This window comes from Notothenia rossii (assembly GCF_949606895.1).
Source record: "Notothenia rossii genome assembly, chromosome: 6".
NCBI lineage: Eukaryota > Metazoa > Chordata > Actinopteri > Perciformes > Nototheniidae > Notothenia > Notothenia rossii.
This window is the reverse complement of record NC_136909.1, coordinates 41,359,005-41,380,623: the sequence shown is the minus strand read 5'-3', so window position 1 is coordinate 41,380,623 and position 21,619 is coordinate 41,359,005. Positions and strand designations below refer to the sequence as shown.

The 21,619-nt window shown below is 39.4% G+C and overlaps 1 protein-coding gene across 1 annotated transcript in view; it reads right to left on the bottom strand.

Moving 5' to 3' along the window:
- Positions 1 to 16,463, bottom strand: part of fam189a2 (family with sequence similarity 189 member A2) — a 70,174-nt gene extending 53,711 nt beyond the window's left edge. The window contains exons 1-4 of the mRNA XM_079689895.1: positions 15,325 to 16,463; positions 10,911 to 10,967; positions 7,429 to 7,539; positions 3,069 to 3,188 (exon numbers count right to left, since the gene is read on the bottom strand). Coding sequence (XP_079546021.1) covers positions 3,069 to 3,188; positions 7,429 to 7,539; positions 10,911 to 10,967; positions 15,325 to 15,603 — 567 coding nt within the window. The 5' untranslated portion in view covers positions 15,604 to 16,463. The remainder of the gene's footprint in view (positions 1 to 3,068; positions 3,189 to 7,428; positions 7,540 to 10,910; positions 10,968 to 15,324) is intronic.
- Between the last annotated feature and the right edge of the window lie 5,156 nt (positions 16,464 to 21,619).

Sequence of the window (21,619 nt, the reverse complement as noted above, 5' to 3'; positions counted from 1 at the left end):
TCTAGTGTCAGTTCTATTTACGACCCCCTCGGTTTCCTTTCACCATTCATCCTCAAGGCCAAGCAAATTCTTAGAGGACTCTGCATTGATAAGTGTGGATGGGATGAAGTTATCCCAGAACACCTTTCAAAGTCATGGCAAAGATGGATAGCCGAACTAGATCAGCTGAGCAGATTTGAAGTGGACAGTTGCATGAAGCCTGAACAATTTGGAATCATAAGGACTGCTGAGCTGTATCACTTCTGTGACGCAAGTGAAATAGGGCATAGCACTGAAGGCTACATTAGATTCACAAACCACAAAGGAGATACTCATGTGTCCTTCATTCTCGGGAAATCCAGAGTTAATCCTCTGAAGCAAATCACCATTCCCAGAGTGGAGCTTGCAGCTGCTACACTTGCTGTAAAAGTTGACAGGATGTTACAGAAGGAACTAAACATGAAACTACAGAAATCAACCTTCTTGACAGATAGTACATCAGTACTAAAATACATCCACAACCAAACAAAAAGATTCCATACCTACGTTGCTAATAGGATAGCAGTGATTCACAACTTGTCCCAAGAAAGCCAATGGAGGCATGTACGTTCCAAGGACAATCCAGCTGACTTTGCATCACGTGGATTGAATATTGAACCATTCTTGGAGTCCACAAGATGGTTGAATGGCCCTGACTTCCTTTCAAAGGAGGAAAGTGAATGGGCCGAAGTGCCAAAGGATCTTGGCCACATCCTCCTTAATGATCCAGAGATTAAAAAGGACATCTCTGTTAACAGCTTGAAAATAAATAACTGTGCAACCACCGACCTCATTGAACACTACTCCTCTTGGAACAAACTACAGGTTGGTTGTTGAAACTCAAAAGACTGCTTCAATCCAAAGGAGCTAAAGCTCCAGTGACCCGCTCCAAAACTGCAGAAAGACAACAAGGACTATCTGTGGAGGATTTGGAGGAAGCAGAGAAATCCATCATTCACTACGAACAAGAGCGCTACTTTGAATCTGAGCTGATGCTGCTAAGGAAAGGAAAAGCTGTTAAAGCTGAAAGCCCCTTACGCAAAGTTGATGCTATTCTGGATGAAGGTATCCTACGGATTGGAGGACGCATAAGTAAATCTGCTATGCCAGTACACCTGAGAAACCCGATAATCCTTCCAAAGAACTCCCACATATCCAAACTGATTCTACGCGATATTCATCAGCAGGTCGGACACTCTGGGAGGAACCACATGCTCTCCAGACTAGGCCAGACATTCTGGTTACCCTCTGCCAACTCTTCTGCAAGGAAAATAATAAAGGCTTGTGTTTTTTGTAGACGCATGCAGGCTAGAGTTGGAGAACAAAAAATGGCTGACCTACCTGAAGATTGTGTGGTTCCAGCCCTTCCACCTTTCTCTCATGTGGGAATTGACTATTTTGGACCCATCGTGGTTAAAAGAGGTCGAGTCCATGTGAAGCGGTGGGGGGTAATATTTACCTCCCTTGTGAGTCAAGCTATTCATCTGGAGGTGGCGAGTACCTTGGATACTAACTCCTGCATCAACGCCATAAGGCGGTTTTCATGTTGAAGAGGACCAATTATAACAATCAGAACAGATCGTGGGACCAACTTTGTAGGCGCTCAGAAAGAACTGGAGACTGCTCTAAACCAGCTTGATCACAAAAGGATCCAGGATTCCCTGCTCTCTGAGCAAGTCAGGTGGCTGTTCAATCCCCCATCAGGAGCACACTTTGGAGGAGTGTGGGAAAGACTGATCAGGCTGGTGAAAAAAGTACTCTTTTCAGTTCTTCAACATCAGGTCATGGATGATGAAATGCTACAAACTGCCTTTTGTGAAGTTGAATCTATTCTCAATGACAGACCAATCACAACTGTGTCAGCTGATCCTAATGATTTAGAACCCCTCACGCCAAACCACCTGCTGCAGCTGAAAACCAAACCACTCTTACCACCTGGACTCTTCTGCAAAGATGACCTCAACACCAGAAAGAGATGGAGACAAGTTCAATACATTGCAGACCTCTTCAGGCAGAGGTGGGCTAAAGAATATCTGCCACTCATGCAGCAAAGGCAAAAGTGGGTCAACACTAGAAGGAATCTTCAACCCAACGATATATCGTCGATGAAACAGCACCAAGGAACTCATGGCCCCTCGGCCGTGTGGTTAAAACCCTGCCTGGACCCAAAGGTCTGGTCAGAAGTATGTTAGTTCAGACCAAGACTAACATCCTGCAAAGGCCCATTAGTAAGCTCTGTCTACTCCTGGAAGCCAACTGAGCCAAGAGCTAGCCAATGCCCTACCCCTTATCCCCTGCACACACAAACTATCTTTCTTACATCTTTCCATACACAAACCTCTCTATTTCAAACTACACTGATACCCTTTTGACTATTGTCTCCTGCCTCAGGGACAGTGAGTGGTGAAACCACAAGACACTGATGCAGCATGAACTTTGGGGGGAATCTAAGTGGGGGCTAATTGAAATGACTTGTTGAATGTATATATGCATATTAGTAGATTTTGTATGATAAACAGAAATGTGAATAGATATTTTGCGTAGTTTAAAATATGTAAAGGTGTTACCTGGCTCCATAGAATGTTTTGTTGTAATTGATTTGCTATAGCATCACAATTAGGGGCCGGTATGGTGAAGCCATATCTAGGAGCTTATATTATTTTATTGTTCTTTTCTGTTTATAGTAAATCTTCCTTTTAATTCTTATTTAAGTTTATCAAATAAGTTGTACTAGGCCTGTTTTTTGTAAAGGCAGCCTTTGGGTACCGGGGGATGGGAGACCTGCTCATTATAAATATGGGAAACAGGTGGTAGTGAGCGGCGCACCCGGTAGGCTTATGGTTTTTTACCATCAGGTAAGAAGGAAGAAAAAATGCTGGATGTGTATAATAAATTGCACTGAAACGACTTTTGCTCGGACCTTGATTTTTACCCATGCGTAAGATTCGCTGACGGGTGCCTCAGCCTCACTTTGCGTTATATTTCTTTCTTATATTTTTATGATTTTGGCCGCTATACAGGGTGTGTTCACTCATTAGCTCACAGGCTACCTTGAGCAGGATCCTCATGGTGCTGCAGGAGTGGGCCGGGTGGAGCTCCAGAAGCTTCTCCTCAGGACAATTGGAGCTGGGGGAGAGGGAGCAGCAGTAACACACATCTCCGGCCTCACTCTGAAACACACAAACACACACAGGGTGGAGCTTAATATAATTTCAAACATTACTTAATTCATGAAATCCCATCAGGAGCAGAAACCAATTATACATTGAACACAGAACCACAGTCACTGGAATTTGTTTATGGAACAGTATTGGAAAAAGTATGCAGGGCAAAACATAGACAAACAGTAAATAACAATCATGGTACTTGTAGTAAATAAAGAGATCAAATGAAAGTCAAGTTGAATGTTCTAGCTTGCTAAAATAAAGCATAACATACATTTTTACAGGCGGATAGGCACTCATCCGTTAACCAATTTCCTTTCTTATGAAACAATTTCACAATGCTCCACTAAAGTACTTTTTACATTTCTGTTTGTGTCCAAGTTATACAAAGAAGATAAACTAGGGAACTTAAGAGGAGCTGCTAGTGTGCTTTTTAACTTTAGACAGAGCCAGGCTAACAACTGTATGTCCTGACTGCACTCTATGAAAGGTGAACATGTTTTTAGAAATGTCAAATATATTAAATGTATGAAGTATAATAAAAAGTATGTTCGTGTAACACAGTGGCTTCAGGAAATGAGCGTGCTCAAAGGAAAAGGTGTATTTCTGAACTTTAGACAGAGCTAAGCTAGCTGTTTCCTTCGGTTTCCAGTTCTTCTGCTAAGCTAGGCTAACTACGTGATGACTACTCTCTCAAAGTAGAAAACATGTTCAGAAATTGAAAAGTTAATCAGATGAAATCAAAGCCTTTTGTGAAGCATTAGATAAATGAAGTATGTGTGTGTTAAGCAGTGACTTCAGTGACTGAGCTATTAGCATGCTTAAAGGGATGGGCCAACACATCCCTTGCCTAAAGTCACAAATAATGTCTCTCTGTGTCTAGGTTAAACAAAGAAGAAACATGTCTATCAGTGATCTTTAGAGGAGCTACTCTTGTATTTCTGAACTTTAGACGGATTCAGGCTAGCAGTTTCCCCTGTTTACATCTGACGCCAAATGAAGCTACATTGGGAGAATTGCTGCACTTGATCTGAAAATAGGTCCACACACACACACACACACACACACACCAGTATTTATAGTGCAGAGTGCAAAAGAGTGTGTTACCCCATATATCTTATCCCTCTACATCCTTACAGACAGGACATGTTAAAAACAGAGCGGCAGGAAAGAGACAGAGGAGAGGAAACCTGGCAGAGGGAGGAAGGAACAACGACACAGCAGCGGGCAAAGTCAAAAGGTCACAAACACACAAGCTCCATCCTGAAAAGAGTCATCTCATTTCCTGCAGCCAACCTGCAACATCCTTTTCTTGCTCGGAGACGAGAGTGAAGAACACCAGCCCAATGCTTAATACACACATAGCAGCACTGTGTTGAAAAAGGGTCAATAAATTATAAAGAGATATTATTACAACATAACCATAAGGATAAATACCAACAAATATAATTGTGAAACAAATTCCGTATACATAATTATATGATTTGTTTTTTATCAGACAAATACAGTATGTTTAATTGATATTTATTTTCAATTTTGAAGTAGGTTATCCATCCTTTTAATTTCTGAAGCCACCTGAGGTGAGGTCTGGGCGTCTGATACACATTTCCCAAACATCCTACACGAAGCTGTTATTTAGTATTGCCCCGAAAAAAGTATTTACTATACAATAAACTCTTGTTGAAATAAAATAAATCTAATTATAATGTCATCTGCTAAGGCAATTTAATTAATTAATTAAATAAATATCTAATACCATTAGATATTATTCTTTGACCAAACTTTCTAAGTGGCTCCAACACAGTTTATATACAAAATGACCCTTTTTGGGTAACTGCAGTTTGGCTTTTGTGGAACATAAACAGCAGCAAACTAATGTAAATTAATGTGGAGGCAGCTAAGTAAAAGAAAGTGAGTTTGCATTACAATTTATTTGCTTAAATTATCTTTCCAATAATGGGATTTTATTTATGTTAAAGTATATATTTAGTGCATTTATCTTTTCGCCAATACCATCTTCCTAGTGGCTGTTGCAAATCCCAATGTTCCTCAGAGGCGGACAGCTTTCTTAACAAAATTGCATGACTTAAGTATTTCCAGAGAAACACTGTTAACATGTCTCTGCATATTATTGCACAATCCAAAAGCTTTAGAACATCTGGTCTTTATCTGAACTGGATATGTCCCAAAGCTCAGATAAAACCAGCTGGAATGGAATAAACATGACCTGAAATCAACTGTGAGTGTGAAACAAGGACTCCCACTGTCAGTACTATGTGCAGCATTGGCAATGTATTACAATATTACATGATTGAATATACTCCTCCCTTTTTCCCTGACGGTCTGTATATCTCTCTAAGAGGCTCTGAAAAGTCGCTAAATCCAGGGAAAAAGTTAGCAACACTGAGTGTGTGTTTGGCAGTGACATATACTGTATATTGTCAATAAAATAGTGAGCTGTTTGTATATTGGAAAGGCACAGAATCTTCTTATCTCAACCATTGGCTGAAAATCGTCCCATTCTGGTCACCTGTCAATCATCGATTCACCTCTAATTATAAAGTGGTGCAGGGATGAGTCTAGAAACACGGAAATGTGTTAAGATTATACTTCTTCTTGTTCTGTCGTCTCAATCAACGTTTTCTTGTTTGTTTGTTTGTTTGTTTGTAGCCTTTATTTAACCAGGTCAAAGCCCCTTGATATCAAAAGATCTCTTTTTCAAGGGTGACCTGCAACCTTCTTGAACGTGTGTTTGGTTAGAATCGTAAAATAAAGTCTGTGGTGTACACAAGCTAAAGAGATTTTTACATTTTCTTTCAACAATATAAAATACGTCAATAGATACCCCATTGGCTTCTATGAGTCATAAAAATGGCGGTAGCTAACAAGTGTGTAAATGAGAGTACTAAATGTCATCACGCACAACATTAGCCGCATTTAGCTTAGCAGTGGTGATGCGCAGCTTCGCAAAAGTGATGTAGTTAGCACAAGGCCTAATGTTAACTTTTTACGTCTAGCGGTTGCATTTACGCTTGACCTATTACAAAAGTAGTGATAATATGTGATTATTAGGGCTGTCCCGAATACCATTTTCCAGGCAATATTTATTGTCAATTAACATTGAACTATACAGATAAACAGGAAATACTGTGGATATGTGTAATGTTCCTCTCGGGCTGCATTTAAAAATAAAATAGAGAAAATAAATAAAATAGCTTTTGAAAATGTGTGCATCTTAAAAGTGCTTAATTTTAGATAAATAAAATAAAGTGTAGCAGCAGCTTGAGTTCCCCTTTTTCTTTGTTAACCGTTTCACATCATGACTTAACAGTTTCAGACGATTATAAAACAATATCAGTCTTTACACATTATAACAATTAAACCGTTTTAAAGTTTCTCCTTCTTTCCCTCTTATATTGCAGTCCCTCACTCACTTATTTTTATTCAGTGCGAGAATTGAGCTGGAGCTTGTCCTGCCAGGAGTTTGTAAATAAAAAAAATTAAAATAGAATCGCCCCGTCAAAATTGATATCCCCTATTAATGTATTGATTATAGGTCCGGGTCCGTATAGGTTGGCGTCTGGGTCCGGATCCGGACCGCGGTCCGCCTGCTGCCGACCCCTGTTCTACAGTATTGTTGTTTGATAGTTATTTGTTAATGTAATCCAATTTGTGTTCTTTGAAATTGAAAAGGATATCGCATTGTGTTTGTTACTTTCGTTGCAGTTGTATTATGTCTTAAGTGTAATTTGGCTTGGCTTCCTATTTATGGACATGCTTTTATTTTTAAGGAGAGTTAGCGCAGTTGACAGGAAGTTGTTGTTGCATTGGAAACAACGTGACGGAGATTAACGGAGAAAAGTAATATCTACATATAAAGACGGAGAAAGTAAATGATAATGTTTATGCTTAAGTGTTAGCACCCCCCAAAGAGGCACAAGCTCTTATGTTGATATTGGAGATTTCAATAAATTACATTTGAAAAAAAAAAACGGGGAAAAAACAAACAAAACGAATATCCGAATAACCAAATTGAAACCCGAATAGTACTCCAACGAATGAATATTCGGGTACAGCCCTAGTGATTATCCTGCTGAACCCTTGTAATGCTAACTTCCGGATCGGACAACAAAAAAACATCATCAGTGCACCACAATATATCCTCCTCCAGTTATACTGGTCATATATCACACTAGTAAGCAGGATTTCATTGCATTCACTGCAGAGAGCAGCAGAGACAGCTCACCAGTTGGCAGCTGGTCATACTGGACACCAGCTGGGCTCCCTGGCAGCACAGGATGAATCCAGCCAGGTTAAGGAGCACACACACCACAGACAGCAGGACAAACACATTGACCTGGAGATGGAGGGATGGGGACAGGGGGTGGATGAAAAAGGAAGGGAGAATGGATTATTGCGGTGCTGTGGACATATTCTGTAAATCAAGACAGAATAAACATGATGTGAACACATGTTGGGAGATAAACAGTTGCTGTAATGGACCATGTACAAACAGGGAGGTGACATGACATTATCTTACTAAACAGTACAATTCAAAACATCAATAGGATAACACTTTATTGTCAGATCAAGTCTGACGTCACCACAGCAGCTCCATTTGCTCCAACATCAAACAACGACAAATATTAAGACACAATACTCCTATCCTTATGCTCTTTCACAAGAAAGAGCAATGTTGAAATGTATAGTAAATATATTTTAGTAATGGTAGGAGGTATGGGTACTGATACTGAAAAACGGTATTAAACGGGTCCCCGGGGCTACATTTTTAAATACTGTGGTATCGATATATTCCGACTTTATCGGTTTTGTTATCAGTACAGTAACAGAGGAGCACCGTTAAAATCCTAACGATACCCATCCCAGTAGGAGGTAAAGAATACGTCCACATTAATCCAGTTACATTTTTAAAGGCCTGTAGTCCTTTCTGTAGCACCCTACAACCAGACTACAACATTTGTTAAAAAAGAAAAAGAAAAAAGAAATAACACCATAACCATTTAATATATTTTTTAATGAGCAATGCAAAAACCTACATCCCTCTTATATCATAAATGATATCCCAAATGAGATGAGAAAACTCTAAAACGGTATTAGGACAACTGTAGGTTGACAAAATGCTATTTAGCTGTTGTTGTTGTTGTTGTTGTTGTTGTTGTTGTCGTGTGTTGTTTGCGGCCTTTTCCTTCACACTAATGACTTTTTGATTTTGGGAGTTGACCTCCAGTGTTCAAACGTACGAGAACAGGAGGACTTCTCTATCAGTTTAGATTCAACACGCCTTTCCGCATGACGAAAGCATCGAGGTATTTCAACGTAACAGCGTCATGGATGAACCAGGAGAACGTCACCGCCCCATAAACACAACTCTCAAGTAATATCAAGTCCAAAAAAACAACAATATGAGGCGCCCAATTTCATCAACGTCATGTTTATGAGACCACAAATAATTAGCTAACTACCCCTCCCCACAGTCCCTCTCCCTCACTGCCTGTCGCTGAGAATGATTATTTTCTGCCACTTCATATTGGATTATAACCAGGGGTGCAAATAACTTTCTCAGTGAGGTACTCAGATGAGTACCTGGAGTCAGTGTTTGGTACTCCAACTTCTGGCTAGTTATTTTATGAAGCCCTCTGTATCGCGAACGTCGACGGGGACGGGGACGGGGGGGCTAGTGGAGTACTTCGTGACCACAGAGCGTGAACGTTGTGATCAGCAGTTCTCCAGTGAAGGGGGGGAGTCTCCCTCCGCAGCCGGTTGGTGTAGTTTTGGCACAATTCCGTTGTACAGACCGACGTTAACAGCAGCCCTGTCTGTGCACACGGAGACCGACTCTGTCGTCCGGTGATCTAACCGCCTTCTGGAAAAGCTTCAGAAGTACGTCGGTACGCAAATGCGCTTTGTGACACAAGTGACGGTACGCATTTCAGATTGTTGCCGCGCATGCGTACCTGCGTACCAGTTATGTGCATCCCTGATTATAAAATTAAAGTAATGAGCGACACTATCAGAAGCAGCTTTAATGGCCAAGTAAATGTTCACCCACATGAAATAGGGGCAGGCCGTACAAATAATGGTATCTTATGTAGCTACGTCGATGCGGGAGTACGCAGTGGGTTGGGTACTGAAAAACCATAGAGGCCACAACGTTCCTGTTGAGATCACCACTATCACAACTGCATTAAATAGAACCGTCTGCTGTTGTCTGTGAAAAATTATCTGAAGACACTTACTCGATATTTCAGAACTTTTAAAGATGGACTTGTTGAAGAACACGCCCATTACATCATGGTGCTGCTCTGCTGTCTCACATCTTACTTTGTTTTAAGCATCATACACAAACATCAATAACTTTTGGTGAGCTCTCCCAGTCTCTAAACATGTATTTACATCCACAATTTAATGGAAATTCTAGAAGACACACAACTAATTTCATAAGAATCCCTAAGAACTATAAACTGAAAATATTCCAAAAAAAGCAAAATGGAAATTCCTTTTACAACACACTGACTGAGTCAGCCACTCTAGTGTTAAACCTGTTGCTTCTATGGTAACCGCCAGCATCACTAAACTGACCATAAAGCCCCTGTCACACTGTCCCGAAATTGACACCCGATGGACACACGAATATGGAATTGTGAATTTCGCACGAAGATGGCCCCGAACCACACACGAAGGCAACATTTACATTACATTTAAGACATACAACTGCAACGAAAGTAACACAAACAAGTATGTTAAAGTATTATGACACTATACTGATATTTTCCAACTTTGTTCTTTACTTTCTCCGTCTTTATATGTAGAAGATATTAAGTTTTCTCCGTCATGTTGTTTCCATAGCAACAACAACTTCCTAGCCTTCAAAATAATATATCATATCCTTTTTAGTTTCACAGAACACAAATTGGGTTATTTACATAATATGTTTACATCATTTTGTTGTGCCATAAAACAACACACGATAAAGGAAATGTTCCAATTCGGCTCTGATCGTAGCAACATCGGGCCATTCGTAAGGGCATCTTAAGCCATCTTTGGCATGCCAAAGATTTTGCCACCGCTCCCGAAGTTGCTGCCGGAGCCTGATAGATTCCACAGGCGGTCATACGATGGCTTAAGATGCCCTCACGAATGCCTTACGAAGGGCAAAATGGACACACAAAGTCAACACGAAAATGAACCTTCACAAGGTCCTTCGGCAATGCTTTGTGATGCCAAAGATGTTGCCACCGCTCCCGAAGTTACTGCCGGAGCCTGAGAAACTCCACCGGCGGTCATACGATGGCATAAGATGCCCTCACGAATGGCCCGATGTTGTTACGATCAGAGCCGAATTTGAACATTTCCTTAATCGTGTGTCCATCGGGTGTCAATTTCGGGACATTGTGACAGGGGCTTTAACAGAAACCTTGAGGAGAAAGAGGTGATCGAGGTGGAGGCATATTTTTGCCACAGAATGCTGTTCCATATTCTTCCATATCTATCTTTTCTTAATCTACATCTGTCCCCTCCCCCCCCCCCCCCCCCGCCTCCCGAAGGAGCACTGATGAGGGGAGGGAGCCTGAAAACCTGCTGACCGTGGCCCTGCATGGAACATGGTTGGACATCCCTAAGTGACTGGACTTAAATTGAATGGCAAAACAAACATTGTAACCAATGCAATCACTTCTTTGTATAAAGAACAAAGAGAAAGTATCTTACCAGCAGCAGCATGGGTCTTCTCCATGTTGTGAGGCCTACGATGCCGGACAGAATGACCTGGAAACACACGGTGGAAAATGTGTTAAAACGGGAAAATGTATCACCAATATATTTATTTATCCTTAAAGAGTACCCTAAGACTATCATGTCCAATGTGTTGGAACATTAGCCAATAGAAGGACAGGTGTTAGATAGCGATTTCACTATGTTGCGGAATTAAACAAAGGAGTCCAATTGAGGCGTTTCAGAAAGAGAGGGAGGGGTGGGTGTAACTAATTATTATTACTACTTACAAATGAAATCTGACCTCCGCCCTTTGTTGCATTTCCTCTGTCCAGTCTCTTTTCAAATGTTCTATCCAATAAAAAAGGTAAGATGTAAAAATGAAAAAAAAGCATATCTGATATGTTTTGTTTGAGTGTGTGTTTGGGTAATAGTTATTGGCCCTTAAAAGTGCTGCTCTGTACCATCAATTGGGAAGTTGTGCCACTTGCATTTAAACAAGTCAAGCCATAAGTCCGGGCAAAGCCAGTTGTATTTCAGAAGCAACAAAGTCTCAAAATGAACACCTACACTGAAAAAACTGAACCGTTGACTTCAATTTTCACATTAGGTAAGTTAAAAGCAATTATATTAGGTTGAACCTAATATTTTTGTATTTTTAACTTAACATTATTGCTTTCAACTAACATAATACAGTTATGTGACATCTATTGACATAATACATTTGATTAAAGTCACCGTTTCAGTTTTTTCAGTGTGTGCTCATGGTCAGATCCTTTCAGCTGAAATCGATTCTGTTGACACTTTATCGAATAGCACAACTTTGTTTTACTTCTATATGTGTTTATTTCTTACCAGAATTGTGGCATTTCCACAACACTACTATAGCAATTTAGTAGTTGATCTATATCCTATCCTATGTATATATCCTATGTATATATATATATATATATATATATATTGATTGATATATATCGATTATATATATATATATTAGGGCCGGGACTCGATTAAAAAAATTAATCTAATTAATTACAGGCTTTGTAATTAATTAATCGCAATTAATCGCATTTTTAATCACATATAAATATTTGACCTGAGAACAGTGAGAAGCAATTTTTTTCACATGGATTTTAGTATACCATTGAATAATGACTGAATACATAAGCTTAAGCAACAAAACATTGTGTATTTTTTTCAAGGTGGTACTTAACAAAGACCAACAGAAAAGTGCAATTTTTGCCATAAAGTGTAGCAATAGCATATTTAGGAATATAGTACATTTCAGAGATTCAGGTGGCCTATAGGTAGGTAGACCTTCTGTAAACTATAACACTTTGTTTTTTAAGTAAAACACAATACTTTCAAGTACATTCAGAACATTGGAAACCCTGACTATTAGAAAACATCTCTCTGTTGCTTCAGAGGCCATAACAGACTTTGTTGATTTACCAACAGTTGATTTAAAAAATCTAATCAATTTCAGTCCAACTCTCTCAATAACCTTGGCCAAAACAATAAACAGTTCAACATAAAGTGCCAGTTGCACCAACAACGTAATAAATAGTTCAACATAAAGTGTACCATTTAAAATAAAATAAAAAAAGTGCCAGTGATTGATCTCAATCCCTCCTATTCTTCCAATATCCTGATGAAAAATAAAATCTCTCTGTTGCATAGGCCACTGTTTGATCAACGCGAATTGGGTGTGGGTCCTTGTACTCCGAGTCGGGCTAAAGTCCACGCTAGCTTCCACGCTAGCTGCTATAGGTTTTGCATTGAGGTGATACTTGAGGCTTGATGTGCGGCGGTGATACGCAAATTCCTTTTTGCATAATTTGCAAACAACCGTGCTCTTATCGATGCTTCCATCTGTCCGTTTTTTAAAACAAAATGTCCCATCCACGGGGCCAACCAAAGCGGTCTCATCAGCTTCTTCGTTCACGTTTGACTATTGTTCACTGTGGTTTGTTGTTGTTTGAAGTCATGAACGTTAGTTGGTGCTCCAGTATAATCGGTACCCCTGAAACTCATCCAGTGAGAAACGTTCCGCGGTGCAAAAATAAGTGCGATTAAAATGCGTTAATTTTTTTAACGCGTTCATTTTTGTGTAATTAATTAATCTTAATTAACGCGTTAAAGTCCCGGCCCTAATATATATCCTATGTTACCGAAGCTGTCAAATTAATGTTGTGGGGTAAAAGTATAGAGTAGCAAAACAGTGAAATACACTATTATGTTTAAATACAGAAGTTGAATAAATAATGTGACATACTTTCCACCAATGGTTTTAACTAGGAGCAAAGTATTGTATCATAAAATAAAGTGATACCAACAATATTATTGGCCTACAATTAGTTTTATCCAAAGAAAATACTTAATTTAATTAACTAATAAGCATGTTACTAGCAATTAATACAAAAATCAAGTCTGTAGCCTACTACCTAATCATTATATCCTATTAAACTATTTTCTGATATCCTATAGAAGTACACAGAAAATGATGCAGTGACATTGCACATGTACATTTCTAAGTGATCATGCTGGACCACAACTTAACTGCAGCGTTAAGGAGGTATTTATTCATTCATAATAAGCAGGGGTTGAAGAAGTATCCAGAGGCTTTACTTGAGTAAAAGTACCAATACATTATTGTCAAAATATTTCATTAAAACCAAAATTCCTGCATTCAAAATCTTACTTAAGTAAAATTACTATCAGCAAAATGTACTTAAGTTTAACAAGAAAAATTAATCATTGGGAAGAAAAATTGCCTTTGTTTGTGTTTTATATGATTATATATTACATTTCTAGATGATATTTTTGCATCAAGTAGAAATGTAATGTTGTTGACAAACAAAGTTCTGATTTACTTAAAAGAAATTCAATTCAGTACTCTTAAAGAGTCCACTAGTTTTAGTGATGCATTTTGTTTAAAGTAGCTAAAGCTGTTAAATAAATGCAGTGGAGTAAAGTTACATTATTTCCCTTTGAAATGCATCGGAGTAGAAGTACAACGTTGTATAAAACGGAAATACTCAAGTAAAGTACAAGTACCTCAACATTTTAGTTAAAGATCCCATGTAATTTCTACTGATCATAATTCCATTGTTGAGGTCTACTAGAATAGATTTACATTGTGCAATTTTCCCAAATCACGTCGGTTTCTCATACAACATCTCTGTATAGTATGTGTATTCACTCTCTGTCCTAAACGGCTTGTTGGAGCTCCTGCCCCTCCCCCCCACCCCCTCCCTATGAGCCCACTGTGCTCTGATTGATCAGCTCGCCCACTCTGTTCTGATGAGTCCACCACCGTTACAGTGGAACATCACTGATTATGTGTTACAATGGCGTTAGCAACACCAGTAATGACAAACAGGTGAGAATGCTGCGTTGGCGGGACGTTGCGCGGCTCGCTGCTGCGAGGAGCGGACAGTGTGAGCTGGGTGCATTTCCTGCTTGCTGCTTGGGGTCTGCGAGACAGCGAGACATCGCGAATGGACGCCGGAAGAGGGGGGGTGCTGAGGGGGCTGCAGCACCCCCATCTGCGAGGCTCCACTAGCACCTGCACCGCGACGCACCTACAGTGTGACCCCTAGATTCCACCGGGTCCGCCTACACCGCGTCACGGCTGCGCCACGGTTTTTGTCCGACCTCCTCCAGCGTCATAACCCACCGGGCTCACAGTTTCGTCGCTGAGAGAGTGTGTGTGTGTGTGTGTGTGTGTGTGTGTGTGTGTGTGTGTGTGTGTGTGTGTGTGTGTGTGTGTGTGTGTGTGTGTGTGTGTGTGTGTGTGTGTGTGTGTGTGTGTGTGTGTGTGTGTGTGTGTGTGTGTGTGTGTGTGTGTGTGTGTGTGTGTGTGTGAGGAGCTCCACGGATTGGTCCATTTGGACCAATGGGTCTATTTGGGTATTGTCACGTCACTGTACCCAGGAAGAAAAAGAGAAATGTCTAACGAGGCGTTCTGGGGCAGCATACAGGTCTTTTCTGTGTTAGAGCTTTACTCCCTACACAGGTTGTACTTTGAGGGTTTGTGACTTTGCAGACCGTTTACATGCATAAAAATCTTCATGACACACAAGGGGACAGATACCGGAAAAGCCTGACATGGGACCGTTAAGTACAGCACTAGAGTAAATGTAGTTACTAGTAATAAGACCTATATATTTTCTTTTGCCACCCTACACTCAGTGAAATAATAGCCCCTCTCCAGTGGCTCTAGGCTAGGGACACATGTGGAGGCGTCTGACAGATCCATCCTGCTGAGTGACAATTCCTTTTTGATATATTAAAGTGTTCTTACACAGTACCGGATGTACTATACATAGGCTATGCCAGGGGTGTTTGGTGACCTGCTATACAGTTACAGGCACAATTGTCATGAAGTGCCATGCACACTAAAACTTACCGAGGAGCCTGCCCAGAAGGGACATGAGTTCCGGATGGGGGGTGAGTTGCTGAGGGACAGAGCTCCGAAGCACAGCGCCACCATGGAGCCGCCGAGCAACAGCTGCAGCAAGCCCAGCGAGAGCAGCGGCCGCCCGGGCAGCAGCAGCCGAGAGCCCCCGCCGGCAGTCCGGGAAGAGGCGGACAAGCCACGGGGTCGGTTTCGGTAAGGCGGCTCAGAGAGCTGCGAAGCCCCGATAACCGGACAGCAAGACCCCGGCAACACCACCGGGAGCGACATGAGAAGCGTCGAGTGAATCGCAGAAGGTCTCGGAGCTCTAGTTCTCCACAGAAGCGATGTTTCTCGGGCTAAAGGGTGGATACTCGCTGAGCTCAGTGGAGCTGCCCGCCGCGCCTGCCATGATGGTGTCCAGTTTTAAATAACATGCGCATGGAGCCGCAGCTTGGATTGACTTCCACATATTTTGGCAGCGGGTTGAGAAAGCTGAGGACGGGGGAGGGGATAGCAGCCATGTGTAACATGTAAACAGGCAGGGTGTCTTCTTTAAACCTTCAGATTATACCACCTCGAAATAAAAACGACACTTGAAGCCTTACATTGCACCACAGGCTATGTATTCAATACAGTACATTGTTCACCAAGCAAGGAGGGGTTCTGTATCAGGGCCTTGCGCAAACTTGGGCAGAGCACGGGCTTGAATAGAAAAAGGGCACCCCCCAACCTCCCACCACACCCTAAACTCTACACATTCCTCTCATTTTATTTGACATATATCAACATCAGAATTATGTTATTAGTCCCACAGCGGGGACATTTACAGTGTTACAGCAAAGTAATATAGCAGATAAAAAGTTAAACTATACAATACAGTACTCACCCATAGCTAAAAATTAGTAAGAGCATTTAAATAGATAAGTGATCATTAAGGTTTGACATATTATTAAAAAAAAAATTTACACATAAAAATTATATTGATTATTGCACAGTAGAATTCCCCCAAACAGTGTATATATTGCACATTACAGGTTTATTTGACAACATTTCAACAGTCTGTTGTGTGTGAGGGTCGACCAGGGGCTGTGTGTCTGACTGCTGCAGAAAGGATATACTTGATACAGCATTGTGGAAGCCTTATGAAAAAAAAATAAAGATGACTGATTATAGTAGATTTGTTCTTGTAATTATTGACTCATATTTCAGAAATGCTTTTTTTTCTTCTGTATTATAGGGCTGTAGGATTAACATTATATGTCTTCTTATCTTGAGACATCGGCTGTTGTGTGAGTAACGAAAGTTTGACTCATCCTTCTCTAGCAATCTGGCACAACATCCGACAATGTCGAATGAACAGCAACACCAAAATGTCACAGCAAGGCCATGTAAGTCGTTTTTGATTTGGTTGTATACTGTGTCTTATGAACCTTTATGAAATTAGGTTTGTACGTTTGTCTGTACATTATTAGCTTGTGAACTAGCTATCTTGGTATGTTGCTAATGCTATCTAATTTAATGTTTGAATAAAGCTGTAGTATAAAGTTAAAGCCTGAAAAAGGAACTTTGGCGATATATCGGTTAAATATAAAATGTAATTGTTGAACTAGGAGGCATCTTGATGCGGTTAAACTTGTGAAATGAAACATATTTGCAGATTTATATGTTCTGACATTTTAAGGAGAAGGAATAAAAGATGTCATTTTAAGGAGATAATTTAACTTGTTTTGTGGATAAACTTTATCAGACTAATTGTTATTTGATATTATATAAGGGGTAAATGTAACGTTATTACTAGCTTCCACATCTCATACTGTAGCTTGTTATCAGTTACCTACTGTATATGACTAACAACGAGTCCCTCTTCTTATCTAATTTGAGCTCTGTCTGTCCAGCAGTACATATTGAGACATCAGTTGATGGAAAGACTTCTCAACGAACTGCAATCAGCCTTGAACCAGCAACCACTAAATGTGGATTATTTGGAGTTACTGACTCTCCATGAGCTGATTATGTTTGAATCGTTCCATGAGCAGATAGGAGGTGTATCAGAGATTACAGAAGCAATACGAAACCTACATCATGTTGTCCGGTTGGAAATTAACGCAAGCTCTATGCACATTGTAGAACAGGAAACAGAAGTTGGTCCAGGTTCTGGTCAACATAAAATTGTGATAGAGAGAGAAAAACACATTTGCTGAACACACATCTGCCAGTCTCCTGCATTGCAAAATGCCTCTGCGTTTCAAGAAGAACGATTTACAGGAGAATGCAAGAATTTGGCTTGTCTATAAGAGGATCATACAGCACAATGACTGACCAAGAACTTGACAACGTAATTTCAGGTATTAAAAGTCAGATGCCAAATGCTGTTTATGGAATGGTTCAAGGTCATTTGGCTTCAATGGGCCTCCGTGTTAAGTGGTGGAGAATGATGGCCATGCATCGGGTTGGTGCTGCTGGGATCTTCAGACGGATCACAGAACTAGGGTGTGTTGTGCGAAGAAGTTATTGCAGCTTAAATGCATATTGTATGAAGATCTCAACATCCACACAGCGACATAGCTGACCTATGCATGAAATCATAATCTGCTGCTTAAGACATGTAGTTCTTATCGTTAGTTTGATCAAAAAGTGTATATTTTTTCTCCAGCTCCTTGGAATAATTATTGAGCTAGAAGGTAATGATTCCTGTTTAGATTCAATTGTTATAATCCAATCTGGTTATACTTTTTAATACAAAGCATCTTAAGGGAGCAATAATGTATTGCCTTAAAGAAAATATATCTGAGTAAGCTGCAATAAATCAAAGCTGCATTTTAGTATGTAAAATATACCAAGTTGATATTTTAGAAAATTACCTAATTTAAATACCAAATCCTGTTGATGGTTCTGTTGAAACACTATGCGTAAAGATGTAGGACGTGCCTATCTTTCTTTTATGGTATAATACAACACTAAAAGCTCTTAGGCTAGCCATAGCTGAAAGCAGATGTAAACTATTTCATCTGGTTTCTATGCAGATCATGTACTTGGATGCTGCAACAAATAACAGAGCATCAACTGCATACTCATTCTTCCTGAGATCAACCCAGCTTCATGGCTTACCATCTATTTATTTTGCCCTGACAAAACAAAAAGTGTTTTTTTACATGTTTTTTGAAAAAAATTGATTACACTAATATACTAGCAACAATATCTTTCATTTCATCTACTGAAGTTAAAGTAAACCTTGTTAAATTAATTATTCAATTATTTATTATTAAAATGTATTTTGATCTTAGGGTAAGGGCGGATCAGGGAGTCGAAAACTTGGGCATCGCACAATACATGTTTGCCACACGGGGCACAGGAAGAGCCAACTTTATCTCTGGAAAGAGTCTCCAATCAGAGGTTAGTTGTGTTTTTATTTCTTGAAATGTTGACTGTATAATTATTAGTAACTGGAGCAGTTTGGTTGTTCAATGAAAGCACAAATAGCTGTATAAATCCAAGTAAATCAATTAAAATGTAATTCTAGGAAAGACCGACTTTGGCATGACGCCTGGGTTGCAGTCAGCAGCAAGTACATGATGTTCTCAACCCGGTATCAAGGCAAGACGTGAACATGTGACGATTTACCATGCTGGGAGACGTGAAGATGTCACAATTTCGTCCCTTCAAACGTGACAGTTACACGGTATTGTTAACCCATGTTAACCAGTGGAGAAATAACCGTAAATGCCAAGCAAATGCTACCCCGACGTAATGATTTATTTTTTAATAGTCACACTTGATTACGCCGATTTTCTTCTTTCCCCAGCTGATCGACACCTCTTTTAGCGGAAACAAAGGCTACATTAACGTATTAAATCGATGATAATCCATGTGTGTGGATGTGGAATTAACGGACGTGACGTTGTGTGATTGAGTTGCCAAGCAACAGCTTCGGTTCATGTTAATTTACAAACTCTTCAACTACAACCGTAGTTATATTTAAAAACATGTTAGAAGGCCTCACGAAATACTTTAATGCAAATTCAAATGTAAATGTGAAGGAATGTGTGTATAACAAAATACATCGGTCATAAACGAAACCGGAAACAGACGTAGGCAAGATCCTCAGCTCGATGATTGGAGGTTTTAGCCGCAATGCATGCTGGGATTTCGTGTTTATGTGTGTGAAATCTGAAAACGTTTTTTAAAAATAAAATAATACTTTATTCCGAGTGTGCTTGCTTTTCTCTTTGAAAGTCAACACATAACGGCATTGTAATACACGGTTCGACTGCATTAAATATTACATATCTGCCGTAGTTCTCTATTTATAGAGCCCTGCTGAGAAGACTTCTAGACAAACAGGAGAACTGCCGCCAAAACTGAAAACGTGACGTGGATCATAAATATATAAGCAATTAAACAACATCTTACATTTATTTTCACACAATACGTCTCCTTGCAGTATCAACACTAATTCGGCTGACTTTTATATTTGATCCAATTGGTAGATAGGCTGTATTTACACCCTAACGGTGCAGAGCTGATATAAAGGGACAACTGGTGGTTGAAGAACGTTATTGAATTGTATTATTTTATTATTAGATATTAATAGGATCCCTATAAAGTATATTCATTACTCGTTATTCTCTACTAATAGTTAATTAAAGAGTGTATATAATGACTAGTTTGCATATCCCTTTCAAGATTTCCAGATTTTCTAAGCTAAGGTTTATTGACATATCATATTATACACAACTACGGTGTAGTTATGCAATGAATGAAAAAGTTGGGTGGCAGGTTCCTCAACAGTCCATTACAAGACATCTATCAATATGTGTGTAGACCACCACCATTAAACTGTCATTCTGCACATTTCTTATACTATCTACATACATCTTATAAGACTATAATACATGTATAATATCAGTTTAATAATAAAAAAATAATAAAAAAATAAGTGCTTGAACATAGTTAACATTGCAGGAAAGCAATATATATGACGTTAAGTACTTTGTCAGGCTTAATATTTATCTGTAGATACAAATGTCACTGTGTGTGCTGTGTGCTCTGCATGTGTGACCATTAAAGAGGGTTTCATCCCTCCATATGATCTTCTTCTATACCCCAAAAGCTTTTTCTTATTCAAAAGAAGACCTTAACCTAAAGTGCTCTTTAATGTTTCAATTAAGTCTTATTAGTTTGTCTGTTTTGCACATCCTCCTATTAATGTCTAATAATAAAATAATACAATTCGTGCCTTAACCACCAGGTGTCTCTTTCTATCAGCTCTGCACCGTTATGGTGTAAATACAGCCTATCTACCAATTGGATCAAACCATTCAAGGATCAAATATAAAAGTCATCCGAATTAGTGTTGATAATGCGGGGAGACGTATTGTGTGAAAAGAAATGTAAGGTGTTGTTTAATTGCTTATATATTTATGATCCACGTATGGGCATAAATATGTCTCATAATTATTTGTGTGAACATAAAAATAATTTGTGTGTAAATATGTGATTTGTAAATGTAAAACACCATCCACAAATGTATTTAAGAGATTTGCAAACTCACAAATAAATGTGCAAGTGTAAAACGGATCTGCAAATACGCTAAATATTTTCACAAATAAAAAAAAGATCTGTGAATATCTCTTTTACATTTACAACTTTCGATCAGGCATTTGTGAATCCAATTTGTATTTGTCGAACAAAAATTCCCTTGCGGATCTCAAATCTCTGCTCGTGGATCTCACATTTCTGCTTGTGGATCGTCTTTTTACACACATGGAATTTTTAGACATATTTTCCGCCGGTCTCCGCTAAAATCTACTCGTGTCACTCGGTTATTTTCGGAAACCACGTGATGGCCCGCTGATGACGACATTTCCGCATGATTTCAAAGGTAGAGCATGATGGTTTGTTTAATGCTGTTTTTTTATTATAATGAACAGCGGAACGTTAAATGCATTCTTTATCACCATCATCATCATCATCATCATCATCAACATGTTATAGTGATACAGTTAGTTTGTGTTAGTTTATTGGTTCAATATAGTATATATCGAGCACTTTCGTTGATGTTGAAGTACAGGCTATACGACAAAATATTTAGCGTATTTGCAGTTCCGTTTTACACTTGCACATTTATTTGTGAGTTTGCAAATCTTTTAAATGCATTTGTGGATGGTGTTTTACATTTACAAATCACATATTTACACACAAATTATTTTTATGTTCACACAAATAATTATGAGACATATCTATGCCCATACACGTCACGCTTTCAGTTTTGGCGGCAGTTCTTCCTGTTTGTCTAGAAGTCTTC